Below are 20,800 nucleotides of genomic sequence, written 5' to 3'. Positions count from 1 at the left end.
AACGGGAATGGATTGTCTCATATACAAAGCATTGTGCTCTATTGTAAATCTTTGTTTATTGCCATTACATTCATTTAATAGTAACAACAATAATAACTTTTCCTGAAGACTTAGAGATAAGAATTTTGAGCATGTTTTAGCTTTTAATATTTGAAGAAAAGCCATCCATCTACCAAAACGGATTCTTTGCCTTTTATAGCTTAGGGCCGTAATGAAGACAATACATCAATTTTTGGAATAATTGCTTGAATTACTGTTCCATGTGAATGGCCCACTTGGGCTGATACCACTGTAGAAACTGAAGGTTTCTTCCCATTCTTAGTTATATTTTGCATATATCATTGAGTTTAGCAGTTTGACCAGTTCCTCTGATTATACTACCTGCATCTTTAACTGAAAGAGAAACGATGATTAAAATCCATATAGAACCTATCCATGGTAAGTGTGGACATTTGAAAAGGCTTACCTATTTATATTACACTCTGGTCTCAGCCTCCCTCTAGTCTCTTCTGTGTAGCAGCAAAAGCATTTGACACACTTAGAGCTGACTCTCAGCCAATCCACACAAGTGTTCTAGCCAGGGGAGAAGCATTCATCCCGGGTAGGTGGGAATAAATTGCAGAATCGTGACAGTGCCACCATTGTACCAGCACAGCTCTCTGCCCTTTCTTTTAGCATCTGCTGAGAACCACAGCTTCTATTAAAAGCATTCGAGCTGGGGCCACACTGGGTGTGCTGGCTCGCTGTACTCTAGTATGTGTTTGCTTCGTCCCTACAAGTATTTGCTGATATCCTCAGTGTCTGTGATCGCCTTAACTGAACAGGCCACCTGTGATGCCAAGCACGACAGACAGCTCTTACGCCCACCTCATTACACCCTATCAGACAGATAGCCCGCCTCCTCCTTTTGCCTGGATTGCTAGAGTTAAGATAATAAGGAAGTATTTGTAATTTTTATTTTTACTAGTTGTTTTGTAACCATAGTTTATTTGCTTTTAGCTTAGCTCACTGTTTCTAGTTGCCATTTAACAAACAGTATATTTAAGGCCATCTTAAAAGAGCCAGCCATTGCTTTTTGAGCCTTCTCTTGCTTATAACTGAAAACCAATAATAGTTTGACCCCAAGCAAACGTAAAAAAAATGTGTAGAATAGTAGGTTTTATACCTTAAATAGTGGTTCTCAACCTTCCTAGTGCTGTAACCCTTCAGTACAGTTCCTCAGGTTGTAAACACGACCTGACACATAACCATCAAATTATTCCTGTTGCTACTTCATAACTGTAATTTTGCTAGTTACGAATTCCAATGTAAATATTTTTGGAGATAGAGGTTTGCCAGAGGCATCTCGACCCACAGGTTGAGAATTCTAAGCCATGTTGAGAGCAGGAGTTGTCCTGCACTCAGAGTGTGTGAAATTGTCTGTTGAGAAAACCAGCCATGCCTTACAGTAAGTGGGACCTTGCACCTTGGCATCCTAACCCTTCCGTGTACCTTTTGCCCACCGTCCTCTGTATGGTTTCTTAAATTAGAAATGATAAGAAATTTTCTTTATTGCTGTCTGAACTTGATTCTCCTTTTTGTCTACTTTAGTTGAAATGGATAGTCTGTCTGAACTATCCCAGCAAGGCGCCAACCATGTCAATTTTGGCCAGCAGCCTGTCCCAGGAAACACAGCTGAGCAGCCTCCATCCCCTGCCCAGCTCTCCCATGGCAGCCAGCCGTCTGTCCGGACCCCTCTTCCGAACCTGCACCCTGGGCTTGTGTCAACACCTATCAGTCCTCAGCTGGTCAACCAGCAGCTGGTGATGGCCCAGTTGCTGAACCAGCAGTATGCAGTGAACAGACTCTTAGCCCAGCAGTCCTTAAACCAGCAGTACTTGAACCACCCTCCCCCTGTCAGTAGGTCTATGAACAAGCCTTTGGAGCAGCAAGTTTCCACGAACACAGAGGTCTCTTCCGAAATCTACCAGTGGGTGCGGGATGAACTGAAACGAGCCGGAATCTCGCAGGCCGTGTTTGCGCGGGTGGCTTTTAACCGAACTCAGGTCAGTTGTTCCTTGTTGCGTCTCTCTTCTCCCTCCCTTGCTTCTTTCCTGAGCCCTGTCCATGGCGGTGTTTGTTCTTATACCCTGGGTTAACTTCCCTGCACATGGGATCACGTTGCCTGTTGCTGTGGTGCCTAAATCCAGTCTCTTCTTTCCGTATGCTGCTCCCCTTTCAGGGGCAAACTATTGCCGTTGTCTCCCTTCATCCTGAAGAGCAGTAAGCCGTTAGTGATGGATGGTGGAGAGGTGTCTAGCCTGGTGTCCTTTTCCATGTTTCTGTTCATATCAGACTTAAATACATTCATGTGCTTTGTTGACATTCTTCAACCCTTTTTTGGAAACTACACAGCTTACTAGTGATTTGCATCATTTAATTCTGCAGCCACTGCTCAGCTTGTCTTCCTTCATCCATGATTTGTTCATGTTCTTCCATATCGCATTCTTTTGTTGTCCCCCATTTTTGTAGTAGAGTTACATGCATTGTACAAAGTGTGGTTTCTCACAGCACGTTGTGTGGATTGACCACACTTGTAACATCCTCTCCTGGTGCCCTCTTTATCCAGAGTCCTGGGATATTTTTTTTTTTTTCCTTCCTTCCTTCCTTCCTTCCTTCCTTCCTTCCTTCCTTCCTTCCTTCCTTCCTTCCTTCCTTTTTGTTTTAAGTCTACATAGTGAACATTTGAGAGCCATAAAATCTCTTATTACACTGTAGCCCACTAAGCACTGGACAGTGGAGGGATGGGTGTGGCTTGGTATTTCACTCAATGTATACAGCAGACCTTGTGCTGTTGGCCTGTAGGCATGAATTTGAATATTCAATTCAGATTTCTCCTAGAACTCTAAAAATGCCCCTCTTGTTTTGTTTACACCTTTTCTCTCCTGGGGCAAATTCCTCTGCTAGAGTAATATCTCTTATCTTTAGTGTCCGGCAAGCTTTTTTAAAAACATGTTCAGATGCTAATGTAATGTAGATGGTGTTTATTTTTAGCCGTGCCACACTACAGTAAGAACATTTAACCATGAGGACTTAATGCCTTTCCAGTTTTCTTGTTTTTATTTTCTTTCTTTTTTTCTGTTTCTTTGTTTTGTTTGGTTTTTTTGTTTGTTTGTTCTTTGCCTAACTCATTTTCATCTTTAAAGTTACTTTGCTTATTACACAATTATACGAATAATTTTTGTTACAAAAATGATGTGGTATTGGTACAAAAATAATGTAGTATTAATTCCTTGTTGGTAGAGTTCCTGAACCTGGGACAGTCCCAGCTGTGGCTCACATTTGGCTGGCCCCGACTAGCTTCAGGTTGCGATGGCCTGGCGGGGCCTTCCCAGCCCTCTTCTCAGTTCTCTCAGCTGCTTTTCTATTCCTCATTGTTCTGTTTGTAGAAGGATGGCTTTTACACCGGATTATGTCTTAGGTTAGAACTTGGTATTATTTTTACCAAGATCCATGTTTTTACAGCTTTAAAACTGTATTTATTATCAGCTAGTAAATTTAACATGACCCTTTAACTCCCTTGGGGGCAATAATTAAAAAAAAAAAAATCAGCGAATCAAAAAGTCACTGTCTAGAATTCTGATTTGCAGTGGCCTTCTTTATTTAAAAATACAGTAATTACTAGTAATGCTTAGTACTGGGCCAAAAACTGGGACTCTACATAAAAGTCAGATAATGTTTGTTGAATTCAATTAAAAGCCTTCAGACAAAGACAGCCTTGACACAGACACAGATTATAGATTTACTGATAAGCCCTTGAACAATTGAGCAAACAGTTGTATACAAAAGCACAAAGGGTATAGCCTGTGTATGTCTAGGATGTAGGGGCGGGGTCAGCACAGTTTCTTGCTGTGGCTGTGAAATGATGACTGTCTCTGGTTCTTACATAGAACGTTTGTGGCTCTCTGTAGGATCTATTACAGTAAGTGGTGAATTCTCTTTTCATATGAATTAGCACCTTTAAAAAAGTGGTTCTCTGTGGTTTGGATTTTTTTTTAAATATGAATTGTTTCCTGTGGATATTTAAATGTTTATTGAGAGTCAGCTTTTGCACACACAAGCATGTATGTATCTTCCAGTGGTCATACTTAAAAAAAAAAAAATCACACGCACTCACGCGCCCACATGCAGCTGCATTTAGTTCAGTGATTATACATTCATATGAATGCATGTAGTGTGTTTATTTCAGAGTGTATGCATTTCAATAAAAGCAGGTGCAGAGTGAGAGCAGGGTGTGAGCGTGCAGTACGAAAATACACATGCTGATGCATATGTAGCAAGGGGGTCTCTGCAGTTGGACTGCACATCTCAAGTCAGTGTGTGTTCCCTGAAGCTCACTTCCAACCCGGCCGGGCTCAAGCAGTACTATAAAACCTGTGTGTAAAAAGGTAAAGTTCCCATATGGGTGGGGAGAGACCCTGCACCCTGTGCAGAGTGGTAAAACATTGGCGTAGTAGGCGGGCGGCATGGTTAGGAATTGAGAATTATTTTAGTCATTGACAACTTTAAAAAAAAAATCCTGGATTTCCTGTTTTAGCTCTTGAGCCTCTCTCCATCATCTTAATAGGGCTTCCCAAATTAAACCGTAATCCTCCCAAGACTGTCACATACAATGTTGAATCATTTCTGAAAAGTTACCATTTCTGAAAAGTTAAGGTGAAATTCATATAATGACTTGTTTAAAGGAATTCTCCCTTTGTGAATGATAGGCATATGTTATTTAATTGCTACTGAAGACAGTAGCTTTTAGCATATGCTATCCGTTCAGTTCAGTCTACATGACATCTTTTTAATGGAAATCTATGGCCAGAAGTGGATGCCAGTGCTTTAACACTTAACACTTTTAAGTTCACCTCTCTCTGATACTGTCGTTTAAAGGCTGTGACAGAAGAAAATGTGTTTCTTTAAAAACTTAAATAAAACCCAGAGATTAACTCTGATCCTGCTCAATGGCTCCTCCCCTCCCCCCTCCATTCCCTTCTGTCTTTGGCACACTTTATTTTCCAGTAAAATAAAGAATTAAGATGGATTATTCAAAACTGATAACAGTAATGGACCATCATGTAATGTTTTATTGAATTTGAGTTCTGTGAATTATGTGGTGGAGAGAAATTCACCTGCTTAAGTATAACAGAAATTACTACTGTCTCCCTATCATTCTTCAGGGTTATTTCAGTAAAGTCCACACTATCCATAGCACTATTGAATAAAAGGTAAAAAGGTACCATTATCTGGTGTGACAGCTCTTGATGAGCCTACCAAGGGACAGAGATGAAGGCATCTACTTTCAACTTGCCTGGCACGAGGCCATGAGCAGGTGGAGTTTGAAAATAGTTTTTCACCTGGACACGTGATCAAGAACTCAACAAACAGGCTCGTAGCATGAAGAATATTCTGTCTTTCTCTTTAGGAGGGAAGTTTCCTCAAATCATTTTTTCATTTTTTTTTTTTTTCTGAGAGCTTTGAAGTTCCACAGAGCTGATAAAATCTATTTTAATCAGTGATTATGTTCAAAGAGGAGACAAACTGGAGGCCAGACAGGCTTTTTGTTCAGATTGGCCGGCTCTTTAACTTATCTGCAGTTTTAAAGAATTTATAATGAGCTTTTGGAAGTACTGATAATATTTGTTGGAGGTTTTCTTTCTTTTGCAATCACTAACGAATTTTACTTGTAATAACTTGTGTAACTCTTTGTCGGAATGTAAAAAAGAGAGGTTTAGGAATTTATCAGTAAATGTATTCTTTAATTGGAAAAAAAAATCAGGCTCTCCCTTAGCCACCAAGTAATGACAAAACAGAATAATTTTATGTTTTCATACATACAACAATATGTAATTATTTGTACAATCTGAAGTCCCAATGAATGCCAGATACTTATTTCTAGTGAGAATAATATTTGTGACATGCTGGGAACCCCTTTCATAACATACACTTTTGTTTTTACTTCTTTTTTAGAAACAAGATACTTAGTTCAGTGAATTTATTGAAGCCCCTATGGGACACAGATTGGCTGTACTTTAATTTGGTACCTCAGCTGGTTCTGTGATGTGACAGGGTGTGTGGCCTTTACATACTGTTTCTTTAGTATGCTGGATTGTTGGTAATGATGTCTAGATCAGCCAGTCATGACAAATTAATACTAATAACCTTAACCTTACCTGGCAAGACTACACTATATTCGACCTATATAAACTGAAAAAGGGACCACAGAGACACCGAATTCCTCAGCCATTCAAACAAGAACCGGAGCAGGACCAAGACTTTCACTCTGGTGTCTGCATCCTAACTGCAGCCATTTGCATTCCAAATTAGTCTACATTACTCTTAAGTAATTTTTAAAAATTAACACTAATCATATGGTTTCTAACAATATTTTCAGGCATTTCCACCAGGGGGCACTCCCCTCATTGAAAGCTCTGGGCCAAAAAGAAAGAAAAAAAAGTTTTCTGAAACACAGTAGATTGTCTACACTGGCTGCTGTGGAGCTCCATGAATGTCTGGGGTTTGGAACACTGTAGAGAATTGGCACACTCCAGGCAGGAGACCTGCCTTCACTCAAAGGGAAGATTACATCTGGGGTAAAGGGCCCTGCAGAGCCAGCGCTCCTATGCTTAAATGGGAAGGTTTACTGACTTCAGATTTTCACCCTAGTGATGGTGTCTTCTGGCTGAGCCACACCCGAAAGAAAGCATGTCTGTGTTTTTTTCCCCCACGGGTTTGACTTTCTCACTATACTTCTGCTGTGTAACACTTTTAATAGAGACGTATAAAATATTACTTTGTCATTTTGAGATTGTTAGATGTCTAATATCAAGTGATCTGATGTACGAAAACCCAAATATTTACAGGGTATCTTTTGCCCTGATTTGTTTTTTAATTTACTGACTAGTTAGTAGCATCAGGAAGATTGACATTTCACAGAGCAAAGCCACTGAGCGCCTTGGCTGAACGAGCCCGTGGCCTTGATTCTCTAGTAATATTAGTCATAGCTCATAATGAGCATTTGAATGTATTCTAGTGTTCCCCTTTTCATTTCTGTAGACTATATACACATAATTATTTTAGTATTTATCAACAACTTAAGCATAAGGCATTGAGTTAAAATGAGAAAATTAACTACACTGTTATCCTTGAGGATTTCGTGACATTTTATATGTTGTATGCGTTCCTATGCAATTGCTACATATTGCTTTACCAGCCATGTTTTCTGTCTGTCTCATGTATGTATGTATGTTTTTGAGAGTAGGTCTTACTGTGTAGTCTAACTGGCCTCAAAGGCACCATCTTACTGTTTCAGCCTTCCTGGTGCTGGGACTACAGGCATGGTCCGATGCCTTGTTTCCAAGTAGTGTTTGTTTGTTTGTTTGTTTGTTTGTTTGTTTGTTTAAGTATATAACATTTTGTAGGCGCACTGGAATAGATTTTGTGTGTGATGTGTTTGTTTATTTCCATAACACACATCAGAAATAGTCTAGTTGGCTTAGTACAGGTTGAAGAGCTGGATGATTAACTGCCTGTTTGACTCTGAGGTCAGTTGACAGGATGTTTTCTTCTCAGTAGACACGGTTGCAGCTACTAGTTAGTATCAGGGCCAAGAGGGCTAGTGCCTCAGCTCTTAAGTAACATTTATTATGAAAGTCCAGACATAAATCCAGGCTTTGGTTGCAATAGACAAACTGAGAGATTTATTTGTGACTAACTCAATTCCCTAGATCTTGGTGGACATTTCTTCCCCTCCTTAAGCATCAGTTTATAAATCATATGATGTATTTTAAAGGGACAGTGTTCTCTTATCTGTAATAAGTACTGTATCAGGCAATTGTGATGCACTGATGAGAAACCGTAACAATCTCCAAGTGTTAAAACTTTGGGAGTCTACTTTTCCTTCTCTCACTCAAATATACACTTTGGCCATTTCTTTAGGGCTTGGGTAGAGGTGGATTTCAAATTATGCAAAAATCTGGATGTAATTCTACTGCGCTAACTATAACTAATATAACTATACTATGGTAATATGTCTAAGTAAGGAAGCAGGGTACAGACGGAAGATAACATCTAAGTCTTATCATGTAGCCAGTGCAGCCTTTGCTGGTTTTGGACTTCATACCACCCTTCAGATACACTAGGAGGAAATCACCCATTTAAAAAAGATAACCCCCTCCCCAAAGAAAAACAGAAGCATTTTAATACTGAATTGTTGATGGAAGAAAAACACCTTCTTAAGAGCAGTTCCTAGAAGTTTGTAAGTTTCTGCTGTCACTAATACTAATTTTTAGTTCTCAGGAGATTTGATGATCCTCTTTTTAATATGTCAGATTCTAGGATAGACTTTCACAGTGTGGAAGAGTAGTAGTTAAGTATTTCAGGTGTGATCTCTGGTTTCTGAAGTGCGGAGTTTTCAACCTGTTACCCATTGGTATAGCATAGAAAGTTTTACAGTCGCCTGTGGAAGTCCATTTCCCTTTAAACAGCAAACTCAAGTGACTACCTGTGACACTGTGAATTCAGGATTAAGGAATAACAAAGTATCCTCTGTGTAAACAAAAGTCTTAGTGGTCCTCACTGATGGGCTGCCACTTGTTTTCTGGTATCTTCCTCAAAAGTTTGCCTCATCCCTCTAGAAATGGCCGCGTGCATTAACATGTTGAGCTGTTGGTCGCCCTGTGCCTTTGTCTGGTTGCTTGAGAACCATACAGTTCAATGCTGTCGTGCTATGGGGATTTCACTTATTCTTAACTTCTCTCTACCATCTCTGTGTGAAAGACTTCACGGCAAGTTAAGCTACTCAAAGGAATGAGACCAATTAGGCCGGTTCAGTTTCTTCTATATATAAAGCAGTTGCTTAATAAAATCCAGGAGACAATTGAGGCTCTCTTCTCCACTACTTCAGTTGTAGCTAATATATTCCTATACAGACTCAAAGCCTCTGACTGCTCACTTTCTAAAGGCTGAGGAAACGGCAGGGGATATCCAGAACACCTCCAAACCCCTGGCTGAAGCAAAGAGCAAGCTCACCCCGGTATCTTTCTTCCCTTGCAGGGATTGCTTTCTGAAATCCTCCGAAAAGAAGAGGACCCCAAGACTGCATCCCAGTCTCTGCTGGTAAACCTTCGGGCTATGCAGAATTTCTTACAGTTGCCAGAAGCTGAAAGAGACCGGATATACCAGGATGAGAGGGAAAGGAGTTTGAATGCCGCCTCAGCTATGGGTCCTGCCCCGCTGCTCAGCACACCCCCCAGCCGCCCTCCCCAGGTGCAGCCATCTCTTCCTTACAGTAATTTCTTCTGCCCTAAAAAAAAAAAAATAATAATAATAATTAATGATGACTCTCAGCAAGAAATTAGATAAATAGATACAAATGTTTAAAACTTCTGTAGACTTGCTTGAGAATTTCATCCCCAATCACTGATTCCGATAGAAAACAAGTCCACTCCTAATTAGACAGAGGAAAAAATACTGTGTTGCTCTAAGTCTTAGGTTCTTGAGGGTTGAAGAAGCAACATATGTCCCTCCACTGTTGTTATTACAGAGGTACCTAGACACCGCAGAAGAGAAATAATAAGGCCTGGTTAATGTCACTAGTTTGAAGACTGCCATTTGAATAGTAAATAAAAAATAAATAAGTAATTTCATTTACATTTATGCTTTCCAATACGGACTGCAGCTGGTACCAATTACATATCATCTCGCTTGCAATCTTTCATAATTAAGTTTAATACAATCCTTAAAGGCGGCTTTAAATGGGGCTGATAAAGAATTCTATCCATATTCCCAGAAATGGGCACATTTTCTATTTCTTCAAGTTTTTCCTTTTGTTTTTTTTTTTTTTTAGGAAGGAAAAAGAGAATCTACCTGCTAGGTAACTTTGTTGTGTATTATTGTTTTAAATTGAGTTTTAAAAGTATCTTTATAACTTCTATGAGAAGTCAAGAAATAAGCCTTCAGTGCAGACTGTTAGATGAAAGTTTGATAAATTACACCTAAAATCCACCAGCAAATATATTTTCTTCCATATTTAGTTTTTGGCAAGTACAACCTGTAAAACTAAAATAGCATTTAAAGTTCTTGAAAAAGTTGAATACAGAACACAAATTCAGAGTATTCATGTAATATAATGCCATAATCAAATCATGTGTTGATAATTATTTAATTTCATCAATATTAAACAAAAAGTTCATATATTTCCGAGTTCAGAAGTAGAGGAAAAGCCCATTCAGTGGCAGGAAGGGAAGCCGTCACGGGCGCTTCCTAAATGAGGACCAGACGTGCTCTTCAGCTATTTGTCGAAGGTCTTGAACTGTTGACATAATGTTCTAAAGTAATTATTTCTAAAATCCATTTTTAATGAAAGTCAATCTGTCCTAATGTCTATAGGAGCAGGCTGTGATAAGGTAATGCTGTTCTGCAAGAGAGGAGGTCACTGTTCAGACATAGCCTGCCTGCCTACACATAGCTACTGAATTGGACTGGTAACCTTGGCTATGAAAGATTTCCTAAAATACAGAATTAGGAACTCTGTATTTATGTATATGTATATGACTTGTATAGGTGATTATGTAAGGAAATATAAAACTTTCAGGGTTACCACACCCTTACTTTTTTTTACTGTTGCCATTCAGAAGGTGGTTCTAGACTCAGGTCTGTTAGTCTGGTCTTACTCTTTTTTGTTCTGTGGTGTTTAAATTCTGTCTCTAATAACTATGAATTTTAGCATGGAATATGTTTTCTTTTTAATCTTCCCAATTATTTAATTTAGTGCCTATACAGGTTTTATTTTCTAGGATTTGGGAGGTTTTATTTGGTTTTCTAAATATGATTCTGGTGATCACATTAATCCTTATTCCTTGAGGATTGTCTTAGCCAAAGTTGTATTAGTTCTTAAGTAATAATTTTCATACACTCTTAAGATACTACTCAATAGCTACCCTGTGTGTATATTTATAGACACTGTATGTCAGAGTTTGTGAGCCAGAAAACTTTATCCTAAGTTGCAGGTTTCTTGACTGAGACATCTTTTGCTGTATTTGTTTGTTGTCAAAGGGGGTTAAGACCAGCCAAGCTTGTTGTTGGGGTGTTCAGCCAATGGTGAACATAAAACATGGGTAGACACTGTAGCTCCTCTGTGACAAGCTTCCATCTTTCTCTTAGCATGGTTTTACTGGCTGTGTAACCTCATCCAGAGGTGATCGTCTGGTACACGTAGGTCTATGTGTCTCATTTGCTCCTCAGGGAATCCATTTGCATTACTCAATATTATAACAGCACTCACTGCCAGTCAATTACATTTGTACCCTTTAAAGAGCACATTAAATTTTAAGAAATTCTCGATCTGTTATCTCACTGTAAAACGAGTAAAGCTGGAGAAAGCATGCTCTCAAGCTTGTTGAGTTAGAGCTGTTCTGAATCAGCAGTTGAAGTTAAAATAGAAGCCCCAAGAGAGGCTTTCATATGCTTACTACAGGTAACTAAACTGGCAAGAAAAGGGTGGGAAGCACCACAGAAACAGCCAGCCTATAAAACTGTCTTCAGTTTTGTACATGATTGGAGAAAAATCTTCGAAATCACTATGCATTTCCCGTAAAATAAAGAAATTTGAAACCTGTCTTGAGACAAATTTTGGGTTTAGACTTGAACTCTGATTCTTTCTGATAAAAACACAAATAAAAGCATCAGAAGTTAAAGGCGGAGGTCCTTAGGGGTACCCACAACACTTTTAAGTGTGGGAGACAGGAATCTCTTCAGCATCATGGCGTGTAGTTCACACGCTGAAAGATGGTGCAGTGTTCCTGGGCCATCCTAGACCAAGGAGCTACTGTTGAGGAACTTAGATTTTAAGTTTTTACCATGAGACTTACTTAGAAAGAATGAGTCTTCAGAAAGATGTTCTGTAAGTATCTTACTGGGAGACAGCCCAGCTGCAGAAACAAGAAAGCTTATGCTGGCTGACCCAGCCATTCTGCCATGAGCCCAGTGCAGACCTGGTAATACAGCAGAGGTAACCACGAATGGTCATTGTCCTCAGCCTGGGGTAGGGAGCTTTGGGCTAAACCTAGTTGTCAAAAGCTTATTTTCATAAATCCCATACTGTACTTTAAAAAGGAAAAATACCTTGCAGTTGGTAATGAGTCACAGTTTTCTAGGCAGCTTCCCATACATTAATTCACTGAATCCTAATACCAACCTTTTGCTAGGAGAAAAATGAAAAACCCAAGTGAAATGTTTTAATTAAAGTTTTCAAATCCTAATTAGATTTGTTGCATTTTTTTTCCCCTTTACCTCAAGACGTCTCAAACCGCAGTGTTTAGGAAAAGGGTGAAAGTCAGAGAAAATGAGAATCTGTGTTGTTAGACGAGGAAGGATGTTCTAGAATATTGCCTGGATAACTAAATTAAATATTTGACAAATGATCCATTTGGAATGATTTTGCACAATGATATTTCTGGTATTATGAAGAAAACTCACCTTCAAAACTTCCATCATAAGGAGATATCTTGGTCTGTCTTGCGGATTTATTTTCTGACTGCACTGTGCAAAGTCGCCTAATGAAAACATTAATGATTGTCCTGCAGAACAGATAAGCTTAAACTAATGCCTTATGCTTGAGGTGCTTTCTTGTGTTGTTATTTGTGTATTTTTATACACTTTGACTTCTGGAGTCAATTTCCCAATTTTAACTTCTATGAGAACTGTTTCATAAGTTGTGATTTTTTTAAATGAATTTTATCGTTCTTTTAAACTTGGTATCTTCTGCGTCTCTTCCTGGGATTCCTTAGCTTCTTCTTTCTAAGTGAGGTATGATGTTTTTCCTAGAGATGTATTAGAAATGGACCAAGTCCATAGAAGGACTATGTAATTAATGTGGCCCTGTGTTTTTCTATCTTTTCACAACAAATCCCTCCATGATTCAGTGAAGTACAGGTTCATCTCCACTCAGGTGCAGTTCGAGGCACCCACGTAGTACTTGAGAAAAGTGTTACTTGTGGATTCCTTGGAAAGCCTTAACTTTTATGTACTTGTGGAATGTTTCTTGTTAACAGTTGTCTTTTTTAGAATATGGCTATTTCGGGTCTAGATTTGGAAAGTAATGTTGTTCCTACGACAGAGAGTCTGGTCTAGAAAGTTCAAACCACAATGTTGAAGCATTGTTACATAGAACTATTTTTATCACTCCTAAATAGGCCCACAAAGTCATTAAGCAGAGGTAATTATTATACCTTGAAAAATAAATTTAGATTAGATTTTTTAAAATGTTAATTATAAAACCATTTGCTTCTCAAACTTCAAACTTAAAGGGTGGGTTTAGCAAAGGGCTTAGGAAAGGCAGGCCCACTTCTTGATCACTAAGAATTTTTCTAACTAACAAGACCCCACAGAAGAACATATAACTCAACGGTCTTTGAGAGAAGCACAGACTTCAGGGAACTGAAGTCTAAACTCATCTTGGAGCAGGGGGCAATTTAGTTCCCCTATTGTGACAACTTTTCCAGTTTTAAAGTAGCGTAGTTGTAGCGCCTACTGTAGGCCGTAAAGTAGTTCAAGAGGTTAATGCATATTCACACAAACCAGCCAATAAATATCAGCCTCTATTCTCAAAATTAATTGAAGAACATAAAACTTTAATTTTGTGTATGTAAGAGCCATATGCTTGTAGGCAGCTCCTCCTGTATCAGGTAGAGCGTGTTTACCACCCATAACAAAGGGGTGTTAGTTTCATAAGCCTGAACATATGATCTGAGGCATTTAGCAATCGATGAAGAAGCAAAGTAGAATTTTCATATAAGATGTGTGTTCTCCGGCACAATTTTAGTGCCATGAAAAGTAGGCCCCAGCCTGATCCCTACACAGGAGGGTAAATAGAAGCTACCGTTCCTAACTACACTTCCTTGGCGCCACTGTAATGATGGAGTAATATGTCCTGCCTTGATAAAAGCTATTCCAGTTGCAACTGCATTTATTTCACCTCCTATGCTATTTGTGGAGAGTGAAGAGTAGTTTGTTTTGCCTGGGATGAACTACTTTATGAATTTTAATGGATGATACAATATTAAAAGCTAAACCAGGATTAAAGAAGACTTTTTTTTTTGTACGAAGCAAAAATAGTACTTAGTAGAGTAAAGGAGAAAAGATTTTTGTTTCCATTTTTTACCTGGGGAAGAATTCAGCTTTCATATTTTTGAAAAGCTGCCCAAGTCAGTTCCTCTTAAGCAATCGCTTGTGTTTAGGAAAAAAATGTGGTTGTAGAATTCTAATGGCTTATCTGTGATAAGATGCATATCTGGGCCAGCAAGAGGAGCTTTGCTAAATACTTTTAAACTGAGTAATGCAGCCAGGTACTAACTGTATATTTTTAAAGACTTTCTCCACATGCTTTTCCTTTAATGCCTCTTTTTTCCTTTTATCTCCACTGACCTCCCCCCTCCCCCCCCCCCCAGCAACAACAGACCAGGAAGCAACTATTTGTATTTGCTTGGTTTTTGTGATTTAGGATTCTTGCTTTTTGTTTCAAGTTCTAACTGCTTTATAGAAAACTTAAAGAAGTTTTTAGAAACAGAGTCCCAGAAACTTAAGCTCCCCAATTTAATTTTTACAAAAGAATGAGAATTGTTAAGACCAGGTGCAAATCCCAACTTTGTTAAAACCGGAGAGCTATTGCTACACAGATTGTACCAAGAAACTGTTTCTTCCCGCGCTGGACTTCGGGGCTCCCCATTTCCTTAACATTCAATTTTCAAAGCAATTGAAACGGCTTTTCTCTTTCATTAAAGCAGTGAGAAAAATAGGTATTAGAAGGGACCCCATGGGGTGATCAAATCTACCCCTCTGCCTCAGAGCAAGACCACCCCAGAGCAAAGTTTCAAATCTCACCAAAGCAACTTTGTAGGCAATTTATGGTAATGTGTTAACTCTTCTGGTTCCTAAAGTGCTGTTTAACAGATTATGGCTTCAAAGCCCTGTGGGTTTCTAGTGGCCTCCAGTCTTAATGTACCCCTTGCTGGTATATACCCAGAGCTGGAAAAGGAGCAAGATCTCTTGCCACTCCCACTGTGACCAGGTGACAGTTTTACTTACCCCACTGTACTTGCAGCCAGCCTTCTCACAGTTTGGTGTTTTCTGTCTGCTGCTGGGGTTGGAGTAAAAGGTGTCTCACTGGGTACCCGTCTCTTCGAGATAAGTCGGGGAAAATGACTTTACTTCCAGGTTAGAAGTTAGAAGGATTCATCAGAAGGTACATTTCACAGGGGACTTACATTTACTTTCAAGAACGTAACCGGCTTCTGGGGTAACCTCTGCTCACTTTTATGGAAAGTGTTTTGGGGACAGAAGTAAAAACAACATGAAACACTACAGTTAGACATTTATTACCTGTGCATATATCCTAGCATGAGCTTCATTTTATTTTGTTGCTCAAAGTTTATTTGCAAGATGGTACATTTCTAGAGAAACCTTGGTGTGTAAAGGATGCTAGGAATTAGTTCCATTTCCTTTTGCTGTGAGAAGCATGATCCTGCCTCTGGACTAAGATTTCAACTGCAGTTTTGTCAGTTAACCTGGGAAAACCTAATAGCTTATAGGTTATATGAAGACTGTCAACACTGCTCCATATAATTGCATGATAAAAATGAAAATTGGAATTAAAAATAATAATAGTATCAAATTTTAAGGTTGTGATTTGGCTTTCAACCCCCTGATCTCTGTTGGTAAGGGACACTTTCCTTCAGCCATCCCTGCTCATCTCTATCACAGGCTTGACACAGATTTTTGAGGGATTATACATTTTGAATATATTTGTGGAATTCACTGGTGATATATTTTGTGTAAGTTTCAGAAATGTTCAGTCACATTTTAAGAAACATTTTATCATCTAGTTCTGTAAGTCAGAAGGAAGTCATTGTATGCCAGGATGCCAGGAAATGATAGAATAACCAGGCAGAGCAGCTTGGACATCATGTGTGTACTGCAACCAGCCTTTATGATAATTGAGCAAGGCTTTCTACCTGTTTCATGGATGGATAGAAGATTTAAATATGCAGTTCCATAAATGGCTTTATTATGGAAGATTTTAAAATGAAACATAAGAGGGAAAGGCATTTAAAAAAAAGTCTGAAATTAAAAAGGCCATAGTATATCAGAGCTATCAGTGAGGTAACTGTCTATTAGGCACCGGGCACCCGGTGAAGACGCAGCGCTTTGCAGTATGATTTTAATTGTGAGTTTCCTTTGTTAGGGCTGAAATGGGAGATAATTGTGAGACAATTAGTTTAGTGTTTTTCAAGTCCTTGAAGCTCCTCTCTCTTTTCCAGAAAACTTACTTTATGGCGTTATTTTTTTTTTTCCTGGTTGTCATCTGGCAGTTGCTGTCACGTTACCGATGCAATCACCTGTGACAGTGTGACTTCCTTAACTTAAGCTATCTGATCTCAGGGCAATAACAAATGCTGAATGACCACACTGTTGATCACCTTGATCATAAAAGGAGTAACATTGCCCAGCTTGGATGCCGAGCCTGAGAAGCTCTGAATCAATTTGGCTAATGAAAAATGACAGCCACGCTCAAAATGTTTTGTAGGTGAAAACAGCTACCCTTGCCACTGAGAGGAATGGGAAGCCAGAGAACAATACTATGAACATTAATGCCTCCATTTATGATGAGATTCAGCAGGAAATGAAGCGTGCTAAAGTGTCCCAGGCACTGTTTGCAAAGGTTGCCGCCACAAAAAGCCAGGTAAGAGCCTCTCAATGTTCATCAGCGACGCCTGTGGCATGGTCGGTGAAAGCCACGTCTGTGTTCAGTGCGAGTTGGCATCACAGCGAGGTTGTAGCCTCCAGTACTATGTGGAGAACTCTCTTGAGCAGTAATGCTGAGATGTAGGTTGTAGGCATTGGGTTTCCTGGTCCCTCAGCTCCTGCAGTAAGGATATCTTGGGTACTCTCTGGGTCAGTTAATAGTTGCTTTCAGAAGTGGACTGTCACGTGTATGGTTTACTAGGCTGGCATATCATAAGAGACATGTAACATACGAGAAGCCACCTGCAGTTGCTTTGTCAGTCATCCTCAGATGACCTTCAATTTTCATTCTAAAATCACCGTATAGCTTTTTTTTTTTTTTTTTTTTTTTTTTTTTTTTTTTTTTTTTTTTTTTTGCGACTAGTCCACCTGCAGATATTCCAGTTACTAAAACAAATCACATACCCCATCGCAGGTTAGAGATGTTAATTTTCCCGTAGTTGTACACACGGCGAATTGAATTACACTCAGAAAACCTGACCAACTCTGATGACTGCATAGAGTTAAACTGACATTCAGAGACCTCTTTCAAACAGTTCAGAAACAAAGGCTAGACCATCCAGCTTATTACCAGTATGACTCTCATATGTTGGTAAGTGTTCACTAGAATTGTCTGGTAGAAAAAGCTCACAGTTGTCTATTAGGTCACAGCTAACTATTAGCTCACAGTTGTCTGTCTATTAGCCTTTCCCCAGAGCCATGAACACTTCTTAAAGACTTCCCTTCCCTAGAAGGACTTGATAACACAGAGGTGGGACTTAGAGGCACACAAGGCTTGGGTGAGATTTGAATAACTTGAAATGCTACACAATTCTATTTTCATAATCACTAGATGCTCTTTTTGTAGAACACCCTAACCGTTGTCAGTTTGTGATAAAATGTACAATCCCGGGAGTCCTTACTGCATGACAAATTTGTAACACAATACTTTTTGGCTTTTCCAAAAAATTTTCCTCTGCCTGCATTAATAACAGTACCGAGTGGGAGCTTTGCTTTGGAAAACATGTTGCTCCTGTTTAAGTGCAGGCCGGATGAATACTTAAGGGATATCTTGGAAATGTTATATAAAAATGATTGAACTCAAGCTGTGGACTGTAAAAAATTATAGCTTTATAGGCCGCATGCCTGCCTACCCTTCAATCACTGTCAAAGTGATAATTTCTACAATAATATGTTTCTTTTATTGTGAGATTCTAAGCATCAAGTACTGTTTAAACATTAAACTGGATTGTTTATGTTAGTGCTGTACTCAGCGTGTCATACATCGGGCCACCGTAATCTCTCATGGAATGTAAAATTCTGTCATGAATCATGGCTTGCATATCGGAAATTACTGTAATTTTGATTGGAAATTACAGGGCTCTTGAAATGTTTCTAATTATGATAGAATGTTAGAACCGCTTCAAACCTGTGTGCTTCTTCAGATGTCTTCATTTACATGCCAAGACTGGGAGTTAAGGAGAAATGTCCTGTTCTCACTTTACGCCCCACCCCCCAACCCAGCACATTCTTGTTTTGACTACTTACTCTAATTATGATGAGGATCTCTTATTTAAATATATATTATTTTGCCTTTCCTTCTGATCCTACATCCCCCACCCCACCCCAGCCTGTTCAATTACATAATAGACTGCCTTCCTGCAAGGACTAGGCACTTTCTCCTGATCTTCAAAATGGAGGGGCTAGATATACATCATTATAATCAGGTCAGCCAGGAAACAAAACAAACAAAAATTCATATGAAGGCGTCTCAGTACGTATCATTTAGTTGCCTGTCGCCTGTCCTTGCACTCCTTGCTATTATTGCCTTTCTGACCAGTGCCTCCCTACCGTGGCCTGGCTCTTAAGTGAAAGCAGAGACTCCTCGCTTTTGGCTTCAGTTACTGATTTAGGAGCTGCAGGAAGCAACAGTTGGCTAATTCAGGTCTGTTTGGTGTTCAGTAGAGTTTTTAAACATTGTCACTTTTACCTTTGCCCTTTGCCCTTTGCCAAACCCTAGGTCCATATGTCCACAATGTTGATGGGCAGCTTCTAAGTATCTCCCATCTCTCTGTATCTCACAAACACCCCAAACTTTTACTCTCGCCTGTTAGTGATTGAAGAAACTCCAAGCAGCCTGTAGGCCAAGTGGACGTGTGTCTTTTATCCTCTTGAATAGCTAGTTATTCACAATTGCCAATGTATTCTACTTCTTATAGCATTTCTGTAGTTTCTGTCTTGCTTATTCGGTTAGATGTTATGCTGCCCTTTTTGTGAAAACACATGCAAATATCGAGAGGGATTACCTGAGAGTGAGTCCAGAGCCTGTATCACAATACAGGAAATCTGACCAACCAAGGTAGCCCATGAATTTCTTTGTTCTTCTGGCCTCATGTCTCCTAAAGGAAACAGAAAAGCTAATGAAAAGTCTTCAAGCCTTCACATGGTACAAGTGGGTAACTTCTAAGACAATTGTTTATACTTCACATAAGTGAGCCAGGGTTCATCAGAGGGGAATAGCATTCCTCCAGGTACGGTGTGTATAAAATATAATCTATGCATACGCACCTTTAAGTTACAAAGCGCTGTACATAAGTGGACTGCGTTTCCTAATGTGCTCAGTAAGTGATTCAGTCCTCTTCATGCAGAACAGTGATTTATTTATCATGTACTTATGTATCAGAATACCTTCCCTTTTAAAAGGTAAAGGCTGCGCTACAAGCGACTGATGCATGGAGTATTTTCTGGACAAGGAGCCCGCTCATGTTGAGTCTGCCTTTTAGCCTGTTCTACATCATCCTGTCCTTTTGATGAATAATAGAAATGAGATTGTTTTAACTCTAAAAGAAATGTCTAAATGAAATACGCAAGGGAAAACGGAAGGTAGGCTACTTTTGTGCTTGGTTACAAAAGCAGGCTAATGCAGACTTGCAAAAGATGATGGTCTTTTGAACATAATTCGAATAGCTACCAGTGAATACATTTTCTATTTCGAATAAGAAGCAGTTTTTCCAGGTGAGTCAGATTGGAATTTTATTAGACGTTTAGTCTGATAACATTCAAGTTATTATGGAAGCAGGATTTGCTAATTTCATTGTTTTTTAAAAAAAAAAAAATTAGTTGATTTGGGTAATAACCATTCCTGTGTCAAGGCTCTGTTACCGTTCATCGGCTTCAATGTTTCCATCTGGGAGATGGAAGTGGAGTTTTTTCCTTAATAGTGGCAGATGTTGGAATCTAATTTTATTCCACAGCAAACCCCTCGAGAGCTTTGAGACTTCAGGTGTGTGTCCAGCAAGGGGACATTAACTGCACCACAGGCCTTGCCTTGTACATGCAATTTTTACACGGATTTTTGTGTTTGTGGAGTGGAGGCTGCAGACCCAGCTGCATGGGCAGAGTCGAGGGTGTTTGCTGTGTCTCCATTCACGTTAGCAAATGACTGCCCTCACTTGCTTCTCAGAGCAGGGTATTTATTTCTTCTAGGTGCAGTAGGGGGCTGCCATGCGTGCATCTGACTGGACAGACTTTCAGTGTAATCCTTCTTAGGTTCTGCAAGGGAGACAACTCTGCCTACCATGATTTAGATCTGGATTAATAAGTATTAATTTATTTTTACTTTTTAAACACATTTTTTAAAAAGAGCATTTTTTTTTTTAAAACTTAAAAGTAGCATGACTTGTAGAATAGACCAGATAACTTAAAGCCATTTTTGTTTATCCTATCAATTTCAGACACTTCTGTCTGTGAGGTGCAGGGCTGTAGGAAGAACAGATCTTCAGTGTTCCTTTGGTCCTAGGTTTTTAAAAAAAAAAAAAAAAAAAAAGCATCACTCTTATCTGTAAGTTAGGTTAGTTGAGATGTCTTAAATACAATTAAACTGACACAAATCACATGGTGGGGGATGGCAGCTAGAAATAGGTCTAAAAATGTAGTATATAAAAAAAAGAATTTATAGTGGCAACACCTAGAGATAAAGCAGGGAGTCCGTGACACT

General features: G+C 39.2%; 1 protein-coding gene across 7 annotated transcripts in view; it reads left to right on the top strand.

Moving 5' to 3' along the window:
* Positions 1 to 20,800, top strand: part of Satb1 (SATB homeobox 1) — a 94,071-nt gene that overhangs the window by 47,838 nt on the left and 25,433 nt on the right. For all 7 annotated transcript variants that reach the window (XM_076915398.1, XM_076915396.1, XM_076915397.1 and 4 more), the window contains exons 7-9: positions 1,591 to 2,045; positions 9,079 to 9,291; positions 16,607 to 16,762. In XM_076915398.1, coding sequence (XP_076771513.1) covers positions 1,591 to 2,045; positions 9,079 to 9,291; positions 16,607 to 16,762 — 824 coding nt within the window. The remainder of the gene's footprint in view (positions 1 to 1,590; positions 2,046 to 9,078; positions 9,292 to 16,606; positions 16,763 to 20,800) is intronic.

Source organism: Arvicanthis niloticus, chromosome 17 (assembly GCF_011762505.2).
Source record: "Arvicanthis niloticus isolate mArvNil1 chromosome 17, mArvNil1.pat.X, whole genome shotgun sequence".
Taxonomy (NCBI): Eukaryota; Metazoa; Chordata; class Mammalia; order Rodentia; family Muridae; genus Arvicanthis; species Arvicanthis niloticus.
The sequence above is the reverse complement of the archived record's forward strand: the minus strand, read 5'-3'. Positions and strand labels throughout refer to the sequence as shown.